This window comes from Dermacentor andersoni, chromosome 8 (assembly GCF_023375885.2).
Source record: "Dermacentor andersoni chromosome 8, qqDerAnde1_hic_scaffold, whole genome shotgun sequence".
In the NCBI taxonomy this organism is placed as follows: domain Eukaryota; kingdom Metazoa; phylum Arthropoda; class Arachnida; order Ixodida; family Ixodidae; genus Dermacentor; species Dermacentor andersoni.
In genome coordinates, this window is record NC_092821.1 from 92,501,852 (window position 1) to 92,519,104 (window position 17,253).

Here is a 17,253-nt window from a genome sequence, read left to right on the forward strand (position 1 = left end):
TTATCGACTGCTTCTCGAAAAAATATGTCGGTATCTGTACTGGATGCAGCTACATGTTGAAGAGCAGGATGTACAAGTAGTACGGCACGTTTTAGAGACAATAAAATTATATAGTGTTGACATTGACTCGTTGAAACGTTGACCGCAAACGGGGGTTGCCGATATTCTAATTGATATTAAAGGGCCCTTCACCAGACCACATAGCAAATTTTGGTTATATGCTGGAGGAGAGGAGGAGACAAAGGTGAGGAAAGACAGGGAGGTTAGCCAGTTTAAGTACCGGCTGGCTACCCTGTGCTGGGGAAAGGGGTAAAGGGAATAAAAGGAGAAAGAAGAAGAGGAAAAAAGTGGAAACCAGAAAATTCAGACAGTAACGCGAAACTACGCGCTGCAACATTCAAAGGCGGTCGCACAATTCGCACTTCCTTAAATACTTCAGCAAAGCCCTTAAGGCCTTGAGTGCCGAAGCCCGTCTGGACCAGTGTCCTAGAGCTTTTTCCTCTGTAAAAGGGCGATTGTCCAGTTTTTTCTAGCGCTGTCACGAGCACTTTTCTTGGCACTTTGTAACGGGGACAGTAACAAAAGAGGGGCTCAATATGCTGGAAGTTGTTACATGCCCTATTGGGAGCGTTCTTCTGCCGCAAGAATTTTTCAGATTGGTTTATTAATAAACAAGCTGAAATATCTGAGTGCCACGAACCCGTGATTTCAAAAGGCGAGGGTGTACTGCCAACAGAGACGCTCTCTCCACTTGCCCTGTCTAGCCTCCGCAAGCGAAATTCCTTCCCTGCGTTCTCCCATGTCGGAGCTCGAAGATCGCGTGACGCATACGTCACGGGCCTTCGTTTTTTTTTCTTTCTCACCGCTTTCTTGCGGCGCGGCGAACTTCCGCTGGCGGCGTCGCGCGCGAGCGTTCGTCTCGTTTCGCGCAGCGCACAATTTTGCGTGCTGTGCACGAGAACACCAGGTACAAGCGGATCACTGAGCATGATCGCGCGCTGGAACCCGCTAGAAAATGGCATAGTTTCGTTGTCTACGCGCGCGACTGCACGACGTGAGAACAAGCAGACGAAACGGAAGTACATCTGTCCTGCTGCGGCGCGAAGTAAAACAAGAACACACAGACATTCGGTTCGTGCGTTTTATTATATCTCTAAAGTTTGTTTCGTCTACTGAAACGACCTATCACAGAAATAACAGACGTTGCCTTGAATAATTCGCGAAATCACGTGTCACTACGAGCGACGTCACAGCAGTGCGATGTACGTAGGCCTGCTTGTGCGGTATGCGTCGACTCTCCGGCTGGGAGCACGGCGCCCGAGAGGAGAAGGGCAAATGGCGGTCGGTTTGAAATTTCAGCTCTTTCCGCGGCGCGTAGCGCTGTAATACTTAGGAGACACTATCGTTAGCGCGCATTGTACGAACGGTGGTTGTCAGCCCAAAATGACCAGACCTGGCGAAGGGCCTTTTAAGGGGAAGAAATAAAAGTAAGGCAGACCTTTTAATCCGTAGAGTTGACAACCTGTGGTCTTTTGAGGTAAGAGAATGTGTGCCAAGGGAAGGCGAACGCACCTGATTACAGCCGAAGATTAGATGGCATCATGAATTAAATAAGATAATTTCCAGCCATAGGAGGTAGTCAGCTAACACAACATTTAGTAACCTTAAGCAGACTGGCCCGAATGTGCAGCGGTATATCACATGATCAACAGCACAATATCCGTTAGTTTTTATTTGATTTTTATTTGACGCAAACCGTATAAAATGATACAGGAGTACAGAAAGCATCAATAGCAACGTTTCAACTGGCGACAAGAGATGGATTCAGCTGCTGAAAATACAAAACACCTGCAAGCGTCGAGTCAGCGCTTCGACATATGTGCGCATGCCCTTCGGAATCAACGACTTCGCTCTCATTAACCTACTGCAGTAAAACACGTTGTGGGGCTAGTTGGTGCATAGCTTTCAATAGGTGAAGCACCAATACTGGTGAGGAAAGACAGGGAGAGGAATTATGTGCCCGTCACTATTGGCGCTTCACCTATTGCAAACTCATTAACCTGTTTTCTGCTATTGTGTCTCTTTCTGGTGGCCACATAAAGAAATTGTAGTCAACCTCCCTGCCTTTACTGACCCCCCCTTCTCCTAGCTAGCCAGGATATAATGGGTTTCATCACACAGCCGGGCGTAGGCGCGAAGCCACCTTGAACACTTCCCGGCCTCAATACTCCATTTAAATCATATGCTCTTACTTCCATAATTCAATTTCTGAGTACATTTCAGATAAGTGTCTGGTAGCTGAGTATTGCAATATTTCCTACGCGTGTTCGAGTAAATATATTATCGGCGAAAAAGCCAGTTTTTCTCTACTGCCAGTGTTCGAAGCATTACTTACAATCCACTGAAAGATTATACAACCTGATACAAACTCGTTGCACATTCTGGTACGCGGTACGGTAAAGGTATGCTGTATGCATGCTGTATTGATAACACTTGAATGTGGCAAACTTATACAGGCACATATTTAGTTACGGTGGAGGATGTCATAATCAGCTTATAACTTCACTAAGGCTGAACAAAAGCGGCAGTACAGCTTTCGTGGCTGGTGATAAAGAAAACACAAAAATACATTTCGAAGCTAGGAAAAAGTGAAATGAAAATGACAACGCATGACGCTGTGTTGAGCGAGGACTTTACTTTTCGTGCTTGTAAGAACATACGAGCCATTGTTTTTATTACATAACATTTTTTAATGACAAAACTGGAACCTGGAACGTATTCCAAATCTGTGAATGTTGGTTGATTGGTGAGGCGGAGAGGGCTTGCGCGTGTATCGTTACCTTTCGATGAGCACATAGCAATTTCGTTAAGGTTAGAGTGACGCGCTGGAAAAGGTTGAGCGGGAGGCGGGAAAAATGAGGACGTTTTGCTGAAAATTGGTTATTATTATGAGAGGCTCACGTTTATAAGACTTCTTAGGTTGTATACCTTTACTTACCACCGCAGCATTACAGCCAGCTCTGATAAGATCATCTTGGACTGGAAAGAAAATAAGGCCGAAGTGCAAATGTAGTTACTGCCCGAAGATCTTCCCTTCTCGCACTAGCAACGATTTTATTTACATTTTATTTACACAAACGCTGTATTGGCGCTAAAGAGCTAGAGGCAGGAGGATAAAGAAAAGAAAGATGGGGAGGTTAACCACACCAACGTGCCGTTTGCTACCCTACACAGAGCAAACGAGATATAGGGATAAAAAGACGGATGGGGAGAGGAAGAGCACTAGTGGCGCGCATACGTGAATGCAAGTCTATAAATGGTTGCAGAGTCTTCTAGAATTGCCGTATTTGGGGAATGTTCGCGTCACTTTCTGCTAAAATATCTGCTGAATAGCTTGCAACGGACGTTACAAGGCTGTCATATATTGTCGCTTCAAAACTGCTTTGCCGATTCGATGCGAAAATTAAGGTCCACTCGTTGTTCACTTTAGGTCGCGGTATCATAACAGATGTTGAGGCAAACCTCCAAGGCCTATTGAAACCTGTCGTTATGCTCGCTATCAGCTTCGTTTACTAGCAGTTCTTTGTCATCGCTTCGGCGTCGCGCTCTTCTTACGTAGATGTACATAGAAGCGAAAATAACCGCACACAACGCTACAGTCGTAAGACAGACATAAAGGAACACGTTAGGGTCACTGTCCAGAAATTGGCCTACAATAACCGGCGCCGTCATTGATCCGATGCCTTCGGTGACAACAGCTAGAGACATCATCTTGTTGTTTAGACTGATATGCCCGGACGTCCAGGATATTAAAGCGGCGTAGATTGGTCCTTGTCCGACACCAAAGAGAGCGCTGGAGAGCCAGAGCACCGTGGACCTGCTGGAACCCAGTAGCGTAAGCATCACGGCCGTGGGCAGGAGAATGACGTGCGCTGAAACTAGGATCCAGAAGGCGGAAACTTTGATTGCAATCAGGCTCGCGGTGAGGCGACTAGCGGCGAAGGAGAAGAAGAACACGGATTCGACGCGAGAAGCCAACGACTTCGAGAAGTGGAGCTGGCTTTTGACTGCAAACGAAGCAACCATCTGGGACGTGGTACACTCGAGTGCTACGTAGATACCTATGTAGACGCACATTGTTGCCAGAACGATTCGGGTAAAGCGGGCAGGGCTACGCGGTTCCTCAGCTGGCATGGAGCCCTCGCCTTCAGGTACTGCAGGTTTGAAGTCCACATTGTCTATAATGTAAAGGACGATCATAGAAACAGTCAGAACTAAATAAAATGCACCGACGATGCCGAATGCGTAGTAAACACTCGACTCGCCCGTGCCATTTTGAGCGACGGAGCTATTGGCCAGCTCTACCACGTCGATGGGCGGGTAAGCGATACTGTTCTGGGTCAGGTATAGGTTGTCAGTAGTGTTCGATGCGGTCGTGTTGCCGCCGTCACTGTTGGACAGGAAAGGCCGCGCGATGAACGGACCCAGGAGACCGCCAATACCAAAGGCCAAGTGGAAGAGTTGCAGCGCCGGGCTGCTATTCTCTGTCCACATCCTGATGATCCAGATGTTCGCCCCTGCACGCAAAGGAGACATCAATATGTTCTGGTATCTACATCAAGTCTCTTGCATCGTATTTAGCGGCCTCGTTGTTGATACACCATCAAATACAATGGTAACTAATTACGGGGAATACTGTGACACTTGGAGCAGCCACACTAGTACCTTCTTTAGTGGAACAAGATCGCAAGACTGAACGCTGAATTACGAGAGACGCCGCAATGGTGGGCTCCGGTGTAATTGAGACATTTCGCTTGGGATTTCCTTGTGTTGACTTATATAAGCAAGTGTTTTTGCACACCGACACCATCGGGATGGCGCCGCCGCTGCCGGGAACCGAAATTGCGACCTCGCGCTTAGCAGAACAACGCCATCGCTGAAATGTGGTAATCGCGTACCTTTAAACATATTGTTAGCTTTCTATACCTATGCACACAAACATGGCGAACCGAAGGCGATCCGATCAGCGTACAATGTACGGCGATGTGCAATCCATTATTCACTTCTCACGAGTTCTTTGACTTTTTCGCGCTGTGGATTACTATAGCGAACTGAAATGTGTAACCAGCTTTCCCTTTCCATCGTCTTCCTTCACTACAGAATTTGTTCTTTCGAGAAAACGACAGTAACCACAAAAATGCGTTGCGATTCTTAGCATACCTTGGCATGAGTACAAAGGGAATGCTGGCAGCAAGTTTCATGGGAATAACTTCTCGCTGCCCATTCAACTCCATTTGCTTGTTGCATATTCAACTGGTACTACCAAATAAGGAGCGGTTACTCTGCATCAGCCTAATCAGAGGGAACGTACTTTACTCGAGAATATAGGAGAAGCGAGACAGATGAGAAAAAAAAAAGATTATCGGTTACTTCCGCGAAAAGAGTTGCCAAATAGCGCTAAAATTGTTTTAGAGCGCACCTATACGAAACCTGTGAGCTCGCCATTTCGCGCCCACACTTTTTTGATGCTCACCAGTGGCAAACGCAGCCACGCTCATTCCACAGAGGAACGTGGTAACGTGTGCCAATGCTAGGATGCCACTGAGTGGAATCATGGTGGCTGTGACGCAGGTCGCTGCCATTGCCAAGATTGAGACCAACTGCGTGTTGTACGTGTCATGTAGCTTGCCTCCTGTGAAAGAGCAAATAAAAAGATAACACTGATACAAAGAATGTTGCAGGATTAAACAATAAGCGAAGCAAGTACAAGCAAGCAAGTTCTACGAGCTGTGTAAAGCTTGCAAAATGGACATATGTTTGCAATTCATTTTTGTCACTGCCGAAGATAAACAGTTGAGGTGATTTTTGTTTTGTCTCATAAGTTTAGTCAAATGGAAAAGTAAATTACATTAGAATCATTCAGCCCAAAACACAGTGAAGAAATGAACGCTACAATTTTTTTCATTATAACGCAGTCGTACATAGGTGCAACAGAAACACAATGCTTATGGAAAAACGGGGAATCAATATCAAGAAAAGAAAGAAAGCCGACAAGAGAGGCGTCTAATAATAACATGCGTAATGGAATGGAAGTTCATAAGACTGCAATAAATGCACTTGTTCAACTGAAAAAAAAAAAGACAGCAGAATACATGGTGCACAAGGGAAAGAAAACGACGGTACAAATCTGGATACATAGCAAACACACACACTCGCCCACACACAAACATTTGGTTTACTAACGAAGAAAACTAGGAGCAAACTTTCGGTGTAAGTATAGTGCGCTACAAAAGTGACAAAGAATAATCAAAACAAATAATTATTAGGTCGCTGTCTGTTTAACGTGGTATGAGTACGGATCAAGTACTTCGGCTACAGAAAGAAAGCGTGAGTCCAACTGGCTCAGCTTCTGGCGTAAGTAGTGTGGTTGATCACGATATTGTGAAAACTGAATGAGAATTCATGCTTGCGTGCGTGCGTGCGTGCGTGCGTGCGTGCGCGCGTGCGCGTGCGTGTGAGTATGTTTATGATAAATAAACAAATTACGCACGCTAATAAGAGAGAACGTAAAGGTAACTGAATCTTTCTAACTCACTGGCGGTCACACTTTCGTGCCACTATTTATGTCTAGCGCACCGAACGCGAAAGCGGCTCAGGAAGTGCGATAGCGTTTTCCAAGTCATTGGGCTGAAGCATTCGGGAGAGTTCACCGTCCCGCGAAACGATTGTTCAACACTGGACTCGCATCAAACTTTTATTGCGATTAGTGTTCTTGGGATACTTCACGCACTTACCGCGGGCTATATATCCACTATAACTGTCTAGCAGTCTCCAGCTGTTTTCCCGTCAACGTCGATCACTGGGTATAGTCCATTGGGTTCGCATTGCGCTGCTGTGACGAGTGAACAGGTTTCAAAACCAATCGTCGGACCAACCAACTTCGATCACTGGCTATACGACACTGGGCATATGTTGCTGTGTGAGCCGCTCTTCAATAACAATAAGGATCCTTCAAATTTATTCCGTGCTGGACGCAATCGAACACACGCCTTATCTGAATATGTATTCACAGATGCGTCATGCGTGGACTTCATGGTGGCGCCGCTAGATGGCGCAGCTTGTTCAGTGGGAATAGGGTGCCTCGATGCGGCGGAGGGGAGCGCGCGCATCGAGGCACCCTAAGTAGGAAGAGAGGAGCTCGGCTGCATACACGCCCCATGCTTGGCTCATTTCGGCGTTGGTAATGCGTTGTATCACTGCACTGCTTCACTGCTAATCGCATTACTGTCGACATTCGTCGCTAGATGGGCTCCAGCCGAATTTATTTCAAGAAAAGATTAGTCCTAGGACACATATGCAGTGTATGAATTACGAGCTTAAAGGAAGAAGGTGTACTTACTCTTTTTATATACCTATTCTCTGCCCAGTTTCCTTGCTAGCAGCGAGCTGATCCATGCTTTTGTCGCGCCCGTGAGACACTATTATTTCCATGCTAGCAGCGAGCTGATCCATGCTTTTGTCGCGCCCGTGAGACGCTATTACGGAGCCAGTAGCGTAGCCAGAAATTTCGTCCGGGGGGGGGGGGGGGGGGGGGGGGGGGGCTTACGTTGCAGCTCGGCCTCCCCCTTCTAAAATTTGCTAGGGATCAAATGCATGCATAATAATTGCATTGCCATTGCCAAAGATGCCGCAAACGAATTCCTAAGCTCTACGCACTGTCAAGACAAATAAAAAATGTATTTTTTCATGAAAGTATATACTCATGTGGCCCAAGAATTGTGCCCGAAATAACTGATATCAATGCTTCCATGTTCTTTGTCTACTTAATAAGTAACTAAAATATCCCACGACCTTTAGGACTGCATCAGTTCGAAAACAGCAAAACAGTGCATGCCGCTGATATGAAAAATGTAAGGGCTGTGAAATAAACAAGTTGAGGGCGCATATTTTAATGAAACTTTGTCATTCAAGAACCTTGTCTACATTTTTGTACATATGCAACAGCCAGGGAAAAATGACGCTGTCCTTTGTTCCAATGTATTGCGCAGGAGCAGCTGTCACCGGTCGTGTATTGTGAGCAATTGCACCGAAACTAAAGTCGCAACAGCGAGCACATATAAAAAAGCAGGAATTCTGCAAAATACACGAGGGCGAGTCAAATGAAAATGAGCAAATGCGAACATATGACAAACGAGATACTTCATTTAAAAGTAGTCCCCATGAGCATTTACACATTTGTCCCACTGACTAGAGAGTCATGTGATTCCTGTCTCATAAAACTCCTTGGGTTGCAGCAGCAAAAAGTCTGTAACTGACTCTTTCACGTCATCGTCCAACACGAATCTGGTTCCCTTGAGCTGTTTTCTTTTTCAATTGCCCCAAAATGGGCCTCATTCGTGAATTTTCCTCGTCATTCGTTCTTGATTGCGACACGAAGCCGAACCGGCGTTTCACAATATCGGAAACGATTGATAGACTCTCCCTGTTTAGCAAATTCCATGAGTAATGTCTCCTGACGCTCGCAAAAAAAAAAAAAAAGTCAACGACATCTTTCCGGCGGAAATGGAGGCCTTTGCTTTCTTTAGGTGTGGTGAATTCGAATGTTTCAACTTAAGCCTTGCCGTCACGTTTGAGGCCCGTAGTAGTGGCACCATGATTTGTTCCCGGTCACAATTGCCGACAAGAAGTCGTCACCCTCATTTTGATATTGGATCAGATGAGTCAAGGCAGCGCCGAACCTCTCCGTCATCTGGCGGTGCTTCAAAATCTTTGGCAAAGAGCTGATAACCGAGATGTTCATGAATTATGGTGTTAACCGAACCGTGCTTGATGTTCACACGCTCTGCCAGTTCATCAATGCTTATCCCCCATTCTTGTCTAATCAGCTCATCAACCTTTGCAGTTGTGTTGGGGGTGATTGCGCGGTGGCTTTGGCGTGGTCTTGGATCGTCTTTGTAACTTTCACTTCCTTCTTTGAACAGTCTGCTCCAACGCTTCACAGTTGCCGATGAAATGCAATATTCAACGTACACGGCAGCCATACGGCGACTAATTTCTTTTTGGGAAACACCTTCAGCTGTCAAAAACCTCACGACATCACGCTGTTCAACTTTTGGAGCGTCCTTTAGGTCACGCAACCATGTTCAACCCAGTGTATGAGAGCGTAAAAGAACGTTTATCCTCACACTTCCGTGTCACTTTAGTAAATGAGAGATGCCTGCGTGCTGAGCGCATGCCTCGCAGATAATGAACCGAACCATTATTGCGCTGGGGTGGGTTGGCTCACTTTCATTTGAGTCGCCTTCGTAAATTAGAAATGCGAATAGACAATGGAATATATAAATGCGAAGATACAGCTTGATAAAGGGCAAAAATATGTCACTGAAAACGAAGTTCACTGTACATATACAAAAGACCTCCCAACAAGATATTTAAATATACCTATAAATAATAAATCTACGCATCTAAGATAAAGTCACTGCATAGGCAAATAAACATGTTGCGCAACCACAGATTCACAGATCACAGAACCCTAAAACACCCCTCCACTCCTCCGATGTATGGCGTGCGACTGAACCACCATCGTCGGCTCACCCATGCCCACCCCCCTTTACGCTTTCACTCGCACATACAGCATGCGGCGCGCGGTCACGATGTTACCGCCCTTGGGACTTCATACGGAGCATGAGGGCGACGGCAATGACAGGAATGCGCCTGTAGTGTCCATATAACTGCTGTCGCAATAATATAGTATGAGTATCCGGCAACTGAAGCGTCCCGTGGCTCATTACTTTCCGCAAAAAAAGAAAGAAAAGAAATAACAAAATCGAACTTTCACCATGGAATTCTCTGCGACGCAACAATGTCTTTTTTTCCTTCTGTGGGGCAGGGGCACCGAAATGAAAAAGAAAAAAAAAAACCGCAAAGGAAAGCATGTCGCCCACACTCGGAGGCCTACTTTGGGCACCTATAATATGGCTACCGAATGAATGTCGAAGAAAACGTGAGACTCTTGGTCCACAGAGAAGCATACGCATACTCTCGATATCCTACACCGATGAGACAAGACTCTCTGGAGAGGTCGCGCTCAAGCGAACGCGCTGCAATCCGTCGAGTCCCCACAGTGATGCCGGCGAGCGACCATTGTTTCTTTTTCTCGTTTGCTGGCCAGGAAGCGTCCGAAACTCTGCCAAGCGAAAATCCCCTCGGCCAGAGAAAGACGAACGCGCACCGAAGTGCGCCGCGCAGTGGTCGGGGCAAAACGAGAACACTTGCGCTTTGGCTGGCTCCGGCAGCCCGCGGGTAGCGAGAACAAGAAAATTGAAGAGGCTCAATGTGTCCTCGCGAATAAAAGTCAAAGTAGAAAGATAAATAAGAACGCAGCTACCCTTTCTGGCTTTAGTGTCTTGACATGGATGCTTTGGCGCAGCTAAAAAAAAATGTTGATATTCTTTCCTGTGTTATGACGGCACAAATGAGCCACCATAACGCTTCGACTCATCGGTCCTCGCTGCGGGCTTTGTCAACTTGTGTCATAGCGTGTTGATTTGGCTTGTCTCGTTGTATGGTCCGATGTACTACATTAGAAATGTCAATGCACCTTTGGCGTCAAATATTTATAGCAACATTAAACCAACGAAGTTCCGGAATTGAAAATCTAAAGCACGACTTTGGAAATGTCCCTGGCCTTTTCGCATCAAAAGTTTGAGAACATTATATCCATAAAGTTTCGTAATCGAAATCCATGCACTCCATAGATTCCGCGGCCTCCGCGAGATGCCAAGACGAGCCCGCTCGCCATCAAAACGCCCTTGAAACATTGTGTTTAAATGGGGCTCCTTGCATCATATGACACCCGATGCATGGGCGTTGCCGTAAAATCCAGCCAGAGTTCGCAGTGGTCTTTTCGAACGTGAAATAGACATTCTAGACAAAATTCAGAATGATTTCCGGCGCTGGGGGTTGTTGACAAACAGCACAAAAAAAAATTTCGGGGGAGGGGCTTCAGCCCCATAAAACCCCCCCTCTCCCTGGCTACACTCCTGCATGGAGCGTCATGCATATCGCAAATAACTCAGGTTTTGCATGTGACAAGCGTAATTATCTCTAATAACACTAATTGTCCAAAGTTTTGTTTAATATAAAAAATATTGACCGTCTCACGCGTAGACAGACGTTTCAACGTGTGCATGTTTAAAATAATACACAAACACATACTTAAAATAAATGGGCAAAAAATCAGCTTAGGCATAAGCATACCAAGTAGAGAGCCGATGAGATTGCCCACGCCGAAAGTGGTGATAAGGTAGGATATGCTTGCGATGCTTGTTCCATATATCTCAGCCAAGTCCAGCAAAGCGACACCTCTTATGCTGATGAGAAGGCCCTTCGCAAGAAATGAAAAAAAAAATTGCACATTCAGACTATGCTGTTCACTAATTATTACTTTAGGATGGTTGGTTTGCACTTGTTATGGTGTGAAACGGTGCGAAAGAAAATGAACTTTCGCTTTTTTTTTCTCTTCCATCCCTAGTTCAAGGCACTCTTTCTTGTCCTGTAGTTACTTCAAGACGCTCGTTCCTGTCCTTTCCTCATGAAACTCCCTGCTTCCCTGATTTCAAGACACTCTTTTCTCCGCTGTCGTTGCTTCGACACACGCTTTCCTGTCCTGTCCCTACTCCGGCACGCTCTTTCCTTTCCTGTCCCTACTTCAAGGCACTAGTTCCACTCATGTCACTGCTTCAGGACGCTCTCTGCTGTCCTGCTTTAGTTCAAGAAGTTCTTTCCTCTCCTGCACTGCCTTAAATACGTTCCTCCTCTCCTATCCTGACTTCAAGACGCTCTTCGCGATACAATTCTTCATGGCGTTCTTTCCTGTCTTGTCACTGCCCCACAAGACCTTATTTCCTGTCCTGTCCTTGCTTCCGTATACTCTTTATTATCCTCCCCTGGGTTCAAGATGCGCTTTCCAGTCCTGTACCTGCTTTAAGGCGCTGTTTTCCTTCTTGTGTCTACTTCAAGACGCTCTTTCTTATCTTGTCTTTACTGAAAGACTCTCTTTATTGTACTATCCCAACTTCAAAACGTTCTTTCATATTTTATCCTTACTCAAGAGGCTCTTTCCTAGCCTGTCATGGTTTCATTTCGTTTTACGTCCTATTTTCACCATAACATATACTATTGACATTGAATCTAAATGGTGCCTTAGAAGTGAAGCCCCAGATTTGCCCATGTTAAAACATGGGCAAATTAGCAATTAGCAATTATTAACGTAGTAAGCACAACGTTAATAAAAAATGATGGAAGAACATTGAGAAGCATCGAAAGCTTTAATTACGTTGAACTGGTATTATAGAATGCAATGCAGAAAAATAAGAAAGTTTGTAATTTTAAAGCTTAACTGCGTCTCAACGCTTCGTCTTTGGAAGTTATTTAAATACTGTGGAATGAATCTGGAGCTAAAGTGGAAGCTTGGGCGAGATGGTGCAACATACTTGGGAGTTTAAAACAGAGCAAGCGACGGGAGACCAGACGAAGACCCAGGCACACAAGTAACGCTTATTCATCGCAACAGCGCGTTATATACTTGCGCAGCGTATGGTGAAAGAAGGTGAAATAACGACAAAAATACAAGATAAAAGGTATAAAAAAATCGCCGTTGCTATATACATGCACAGAGAGTGCGCAAAACCCAAGTAAAGTCAAGAAACAAGATTTTGTTTTGTTTGGCTGAGTAACCGAAGGTTTGCTAACACACACGTCACCTAACCTAGCCATTTCCAATGCCTGGGGAATTTCTCGTGTCGGCTGGTCCCAGTGATGTTTAACAAGCTTACATCGTTGAAACTCGGGCATGCTGCCGCAGTCACGGCAATGAATATCGGGACAGATGTCGCTGAAGATGCGCTATATACGTGTTTCTTTAACCACTCCTCAAAACAGTGGCGCGTTTGGCCGATTTAACGCTTGCCACATGACCGGAATAGGGAATACACCACCCCTTCAGTTCAGGTGACAAAGTAACTGCGCTGCCTTGTATTGCACCTTGGTAGTAAACTTAACGGCCCTACACAACTTAGACAGTTTGTCAATGGCGCTGAGAAATAAATCTGCACCATATCTGCCTGCGATTCGCTTGAGGTTGTGGGTCACGCCGTGAATATCCGGAATAACAGCAAACTTTCTTCTGTCTAGCCCCTTGAGACCTACGCGAGCTTGACCGCTCGCCACCGAGCTGACTTCGGCTTGAGCCAATAAATCCCATACATCATCTGAAAGCTGACTTTGGTTTCCTTCAGCAAACACACAGCGACCGCTGTCAATACATGGGTGGAGAAACCAGCCATTCTGGGGCGTTCAGTTTGCTTGTCAAAGCTCTACTGCAATTTGTGATACTAAAACCTTCGTAAGGCCATGTATGTCTAGCAAGTCCTCGCAATCACCTGCTTTACAATTTTCGAGTGCGCAGAATCAATTGGAAATGAAGGCTTGACCACCATGCAGTTCGTGCGCCAACTAACGTGACCGGCACACAACATAAAAACTAAATCTAAGAATCTGATTCATCTGTTCTCAGGAACTTCCGGATTCAGAACAAGCGGTGCACGACAGTTACAGAAAATGCCCGAAATTTGAATCATGAATCGAGCCACCAGTTTCCAACAGTGCTAGAAAACTTCCGACACTGCGGAAGGCCTTTGCAACTATTAACTCTTCTAGTATTTCTTGGATGGGGTGGTCGAGGATCGGTAAAACATAAGGCGGCTATGCATGAGTCTATGTTAACCCCTTGTCGTTGCAGGTAAACGCGATCATTCCACGTTGCAAAGGTCGACGTCAAGTACAGTCAACCACAAGATTTTACGGAACACGAAATATGAGAAAAACCTCCATATCTGTGCAGCCTCACAACGCAGGTTGGTAACGGCATTTAAAGCCTCTCCCAGTATTTGTGAACAGTATTGTGATGCTCGATTTTACTTACTACCGTTACAGGCTGCTCGGAAATTGAACGTTTTCTGAGATACCGTGATCTGCAAACTTTTGAGATTGACTGTACATGCCCAGCGGTTTTATAATGTCAACTTATATCCCTGCGACATTCTAGTAAGCAACAACACCGAATATGCCGAAGCAGTCACGCATACAGAGAAGTTGATTGTGTGGCAATTAAGGATATAAATATTTAATAAATATTATTATTATTATTATTATTATTATTATTATTATTATTATTATTTCAAACGAACAACTCATGTACACAACGTGCTCGTTGTCTTTCAGGAAGGTAGCAACCTCAGCTGAGCTCTTCGCACAGAAAGGGTCGTCAATAGATTCAATTTTCAATGGAGAGGTCAGTGGGACCAGCTGACACGAGAAATTGTCGAGTCCTTGTAAATGACCAGGGTGGGTGACACAGGTGTTAGCAAGCCCTCGATTGCTCTTTCGAACAAAGAGAGCGATTTTCTTGTTTCTTGAATTTACTTGGATTGTACGCACTCTCTGTAGTTGTTCATAGCAACGGTATTATTTAGGCATTTATCTTTTATTCTTATTTTTATTTTTATTTGCCCTTCTTTTGTCGGTAGGCAGCGCAAGTATATATTACGTACGGTGTTAATATCAATAAACCTTAATTGTGAGTCAGCGCTGTGTCTGTATCTTCGTCCGGTCTCCCCTCGTTTGCGCTCTCTTATAATTCCAAGCAATCTGCAGCGTACGAGGAGCTACGTTTACCACGTTAGCCCCCGAAGTCGTCAAAATATTGTTTCTTACTGAAACTACGGAAAAGATAGACATATGTCACGTACGAAAGCCAATAGTACTGGGATATTAAGTGCGCTATGTTGTAGGAGCACAAATTGTAATGAACTTGTTAGCCTACTGTTATTTCCGGATAAGCTTTTATTTAAAACAGAAAATTCTTTAAATCAATTAAATCTCTAAAAGGACAAAGATTAAGTTTCAGTTTCAGTTTCAGTTTATTATTCTTTAAATAAAATAAATTGGTAGGAGACAACATACAGACGAAGGTCCCAAAGTCAAAGTCCTCGTTGCAGTCTGCAGCGATAAAGGTCAATTTGTTTAACCTGTTGGTGTTTATAAATTAAAAGCAAGGTATTCAGTTTCGCACCGTATAGCTAACGTATTGATAAGAATGAATATTATGAAAATATTTTGCCCTATAGTTTTGCCTTTCCAACTGTGTATATCTAAAATTGACCACAAACGGATGATCACTTCTTATTTAATTTAACTTATTCCTTATATTTAGGTAAGGTTCTAGCGAATTTCTCAGGGTCTGAATTTTTTGCAGATTGATAGATTATTCCAATTACCCCTGTCCAGCTGCGCCAACTGATTCCAATTTGCGCTTGCGAATTTCCTAATTTCATCAACCCACCTAGTTTTCTGCCGTCCTCGGCTGCGTTTCCCTTCCCTCGGCACCCATTCTGTAACCCTAATGGTCCACCGGTCAACCATCCTACGCATTACATGGCCAACCCAGCTCCATCTTTTTTTTCTTAATGTCAATTAGATAATCGGGCATCCACATTTGTTCTCTGATCCACACCACTCTCTTCCCGTCTCTAAACGTTACGCCTAAGATTCTTCCTTCCACCGCTCTTTGCGCGGTCCTCATGACTCCTACAATTGGGCTTTACCATGACACAATGTTACATGGCGGACTATGCTGACCGACTCATGATCTTTGTCCCATATCCGGCGTTCGCTGTTCACCTAGTATGCCGTTTTGTTTAAGGATGTTGACACAGCATGGAGCAGCTAAGAAACCTTCCCTTCGCATTGAATCACAGTGGTGCGACCCCGAGTGCTAGATTGTGAGTGTGTAAAAAAGGAAAGCAACTTGAAAATAGTAATGTATACATACACCTATATAAGAGAAGCCGTGCTGGTATGCACTGTTCACTGCTTTTGTATTCTAGTACATTTTTGCAATACGTCCTGTTTGCAGAGCAAGGACAACGTTAATCTACAAGCCGAAATATCGAATAGCGGTGCTAAACTAACTGAAAAACTTTCGAGAACAATTCTACAAAACACAGTGCACTAAACGAGTGACCAGAGCTGGCGGTAAGGATTCTTGCTTTGTTGTGACCGAAGCGATGCACATTTCGTGGAGGGAGAAAAATTCGTTTATGGCACCTATATACCGTAACAATAAAGGAACGCACCTCCTACCATTCCCAGATTTCCGAGGCTCAAGTTGCAGGTACGTCCCAGATCGAGCCACAGCTTGCTGCGGGAAGGCATATTCAGCTGGACTTGCGGTCAATCGTTCGAGCGATATCTGCAACGGGGAGCCGTCCGCCGAAGTGGAGACGGCCATGCCTTTGGCAACCTTGCCTCCGCGATTGCGACAAAATGTGTTATCTCAACTCGCTCTGAAGAATAGAAAGATAAGTGCTTTATTGACCCTGCTTCCAGTTTGAGTCACGGGGTAGAACTGTTGTGCGTGAGGGTAATAGTAGCACTTTTGTATATGTGCGAAATTATAAGCGTTCGATTGCTGCTATTCCACATGAAAGCTAAGCTAAAGGTTTTATCTGAATACGTTTGTGAAAAAGTTTCTTGTAAGGATACCGGCGTACTCAAAGAAAGGGATGTATTTTATGTGAGCGCAAAGTACTTGAATACAGTTCTGCAGTTACGAAGAAAAAAAAGAAAAGCAAACGTAAAGCTTTACTCGTAATCTCCCGCTGTACTGCCGCACGTGAACTCGAGAAATCGAGGAAAACATTACTAAAGATACGTCATACCCTCGTCAAACACAACAGCCAGGTTAGGGATGTGCTTCTGCATATAATTAACGAAAAAAGAAAGCGTGTAACCTTCTTCCAACTACCCTATAGATGGTGTTCAAAACACGACGTCCACGACGTGTTTCCAGCTTCTGCATTCGCTTCGGCCACATGCAACGACCAAAAGCATGGCATTTGATATGTGCTTCAATTACCCAGTGGAAGCCGTCGCACGATCGCGATTCGGACACCACCGGCGAGATTTTACGTAAAAATAAATTGTGCCGATCCTGCGCTTCGTGTAAATCGATGTTAGATGAAGCATATTTGCAGGTCGCTGGCCACATACAGTTTCATACAATAATTATTAGAGGAAACACTGGCACTAATGTGTACGGGAGCTTCAACGGGAGCGGTTGGGCCAGCATGAAAATTATGGGAAGTACATGGATTTGCCTAAACTTTGCCCTTCGCTTCAAACAGCATCGCG

The 17,253-nt window shown here is 44.9% G+C and overlaps 1 protein-coding gene across 3 annotated transcripts; it reads right to left on the minus strand.

Annotated features, from left to right (window-relative positions):
- Positions 1-1,723: 1,723 nt before the first annotated feature.
- On the minus strand, positions 1,724-16,403 carry LOC126529354 (sodium-dependent glucose transporter 1A-like). Of its 3 annotated transcripts, none has more exons than XM_055069784.2 (4): positions 16,204-16,401; positions 11,260-11,386; positions 5,534-5,692; positions 1,724-4,577 (listed from the first exon to the last, which is right to left on the minus strand). In XM_055069784.2, the coding sequence occupies exons 1-4, from the start codon at positions 16,273-16,275 to the stop codon at positions 3,532-3,534; spliced, it is 1,404 nt and encodes a 467-aa protein (XP_054925759.1). In that variant the 5' UTR covers positions 16,276-16,401; the 3' UTR covers positions 1,724-3,531. The 3 variants fall into 3 exon arrangements, with proteins under 3 accessions (XP_054925759.1, XP_054925761.1, XP_054925760.1); XM_055069786.1 differs by having other exon boundaries at positions 16,197-16,284; XM_055069785.2 differs by lacking the exon at positions 11,260-11,386 and having other exon boundaries at positions 16,197-16,403.
- Between the last annotated feature and the right edge of the window lie 850 nt (positions 16,404-17,253).

Excerpts from the sequence above, each read along its gene's own strand:
- LOC126529354 (XM_055069784.2), bottom strand. The coding sequence starts at position 16,275 with ATGCCTTCCCGCAGCAAGCTGTGGCTCGATCTGGGACGTACCTGCAAC. Across the intron at positions 11,387-16,203 it reads GCCTCGGAAATCTGGGAATG|GGCCTTCTCATCAGCATAAG; the intron begins GTAGGAGGTGCG and ends TTTCTTGCGAAG. Across the intron at positions 5,693-11,259 it reads TCTCATCGGCTCTCTACTTG|GAGGCAAGCTACATGACACG; the intron begins GTATGCTTATGC and ends GCTCTTTCACAG.